The sequence below is a fragment of the Buceros rhinoceros genome, unplaced genomic scaffold, assembly GCF_000710305.1.
Source record: "Buceros rhinoceros silvestris isolate BGI_N320 unplaced genomic scaffold, ASM71030v1 scaffold4179, whole genome shotgun sequence".
Lineage (NCBI taxonomy): Eukaryota > Metazoa > Chordata > Aves > Bucerotiformes > Bucerotidae > Buceros > Buceros rhinoceros.
In genome coordinates, this window is record NW_010433131.1 from 56,747 (window position 1) to 59,715 (window position 2,969).

Sequence of the window (2,969 nt, forward strand, 5' to 3'; positions counted from 1 at the left end):
CATTCCTGGAGGACTGCAGATGTGAAAGATTCATAAACCAAGCAGCTGCGGGTCCAGCTGGGGGCTCGATGGTGACATGAATAGGTCTTTGGGCATTAATTTGATGGGGTGGCTTGGTATTGCCCTTGCAGAAGAACAACAAATTTAAAGCAAGCTCTGAAATTAGAAAACTTTAAAAAAGCCTAATGAGTTGAACTGTATCTTTTGCTGAATCCTGCTGTCTGACACCTTAGCCTTCTCAGGGAAGGATGCAATTAATATCTTCAATTTTTAGATTTTATTTTTATAGACTATGGCACAACACATTGTTCAGGGAAATACCAGCTGGTCAGGTGTCAGGTTAAAAAAGCAGTGCCATTGAGCCCATGGCAGAACAAGAGGAAGAAAGAGAAGAGACAGGCAGCTCCTGTCCCATCTGCACAGCAGCATAAAGCCTCAGCCGAAGGCAGTCAGAAATGCTTCCCAGGGTGGACTGTGGAACAGACAAACAAACCACAGAGGTACCATCCAATTTAGTTGTAGAAAAATCTGAAATTCTAGGAGGAAATTTTACTTTCCTTTGCCTTGCTGTACTTTCAGAAATGTTCCTTCTCAAAGACCCAGAGCATGTGGGAGCAACGCAGAGGACATCCAACAGTTCAGCTGAATAATGTGGCACACAATGAAAGCTGCCCTTGTTAAAACTTGCAACCCCGGGTTTTAATCCATAAGACTGAGGTCATTACAGCTCAGGTGCTGAGACAGTGCAGTGACACATGATCCTTAGGAGAGGAAGATGTTTCCTTCATCAGCAATAACTGGGATAATTTGATTTGGTGATTCCTTAATCACCAGTAACTCAGATACTCCTGGTCATCCCAACTTCATTTCTTTAATGATCGACATGCTTTCCAATCTACTACAAAGGTTTTATCTGATTATGAATTTACTGCTGGATCCAGTAATGAGATGAGGCACTCTGAAGATAAACCTGTTCACTTTCCTGAAAACTGCAAAAAATATTTAAAGAGCTACAAGTCACCAAGCTTCCTTTTCAATTTGAGATGCTGCATAGGAGACCAAGACCGAGAGCAGGCGAGCTGAGCCCTGACTGTGACTTGCTGAGGAAGGCAGAGGTTCTGGTAACTGCCCAGGGATAATTACTGCATTCACGGCAACTGCTACCCTGTAAGGGTCTGATGGAAGATACACACACGCTCCCACGACATTGGCCTGTAACACCTCTTCTGCCCCTTCTCAGTGCGAGAGCCAGGCTCTGTCTTCACCTGCACTTGGTCTCTAACTCCTACCTTTCTGGATATGCTTTAAATCAGTTCCAACTCTCCTTCAAAATGCTCCAATGTTTGGTGAACTGAGCATTATCCTAAAAAGCACTAAGCATCCAAGGGACTTCATGTGAAAAGAACACACTGGTCTGGGAAGCACCTTCAGCAACTTTGCTGGAAAGTGCTGTTAAAGTCAGAAGGAGAAATATTAGAGGGACCTCTTCAGGTACTCAGAAGTACCAGCCCCCCCCTGCAGACAGGGAACTCAAGGCTTCAGAAAAACATTTTTCATTTAAAAAACAAAGTCTTCCAATATGACTTTCTCGTATTTCAGGAGAACTTCCTCTCCTATGTAAGTGTATTATGACTGCCAGAGAAGACTAATCGTCTTTAGCTGTAGAGGGAAGCTCTGTTTCTCCAGGGATGGGAAGTGGGAAAAACCCATGTAAGACAATACTTTAACTATTGTACGCACAACATTAATGTAGGCATGAGGATCCCAGATTATGTTTTATTATTTTTCCGTAAGTACTAGACAGGGATTTGTGACAGATGAGAAGTAAGGGTGTTTGCTCTCACTGCCACTTCTACAACACTTAGCCGTTTATTCATAGTGCCATTTCTCTAACACCATTGCTACATGGGCCACAATATACCACAAAAATCATAGCAAAAAGTACTCTGCATCCTTATTTCTCATCTATGGCAATTACTGTATTTCAGAAGTGGCCTGTCTCATTAAAAGTGACCAAAAAATATTGTAAATAAAAAAACCCAATAGTCTATCAAAATATAATAAAATATCTACTCTAAATCAAACTACTAAATTTATCAACACTTACAAACGCTTTATAATCGCATGACTGGAAGATCAGTTTCTCTGGATGATGCTGCCAGTATTGTACAGGTGTTGATGCTGTGGCTTCATTTGGAGGTCGCAAGGTAATTGAAGGCTCTCCCCAGTCTCCTGTCTGAAAATCACAGTTGTTCGAGATATAAGAGAAGTTGCAGGCAAATTTGCTATAAAGTAGCTGTCCATTATTGGGCGCAGTTAACAATAATTTATTTTCTACACACAGAGCCATGTTACTAAAATAAGGGAATACAACCACTACAACATTATTCATGATTTAATTTATAATCCAGAGTCATCTACTGTAGTGCTTAATGAGGCTTTAATTAAATCTATTTGCTTTGAGAATGAAATCATTAGGCACCGGAAATGCTCCTTAAATATAACTGTTTACAATACATACATGAGGATGAGAGCACTTGAATAAAGATCATGAGATGCAAAAATGCCATTCACCAATTCCACTGTGTGTTTTACAAGCTTTTCCACACAGTTAATAAGACTATCCAGCACATATAATCGATACCTAACTTTCCTAAATGGCTAAATAACTGAGACTTTGCTTTGATTTGATTTGAAGACTTATTATACATTCTTCCAGCATACGAGGCATCCTTTAATCTCTTTACGAATATTTACTTTGATCACTTTCTCTTGATGTTTCATTGTAGAGTTACTAACATTGTCCTTCCACATTCATCATTCTCATTGATACAGGTGATTGCCTTCCTGAGCTTTCATCTACCCTCTTTCCTCAACGTCCTCACAGAACACTGGGAGGACTGCAGTTTGCTGCCAAAGCCCTTTGCAGAACATCCTTCTCCCTTCCAAAAAGGGCGGGTATCAGCACA

The 2,969-nt window shown here is 40.7% G+C and overlaps 1 protein-coding gene across 3 annotated transcripts in view; it reads right to left on the reverse strand.

The window, feature by feature from the left end:
• Nucleotides 1-2,969, reverse strand: part of ANKS1B (ankyrin repeat and sterile alpha motif domain containing 1B) — a 53,387-nt gene that overhangs the window by 26,915 nt on the left and 23,503 nt on the right. For all 3 annotated transcript variants that reach the window (XM_010143995.1, XM_010143993.1, XM_010143994.1), the window contains one exon: nucleotides 2,108-2,236. In XM_010143995.1, the coding sequence (XP_010142297.1) occupies nucleotides 2,108-2,236 (129 nt within the window). The remainder of the gene's footprint in view (nucleotides 1-2,107; nucleotides 2,237-2,969) is intronic.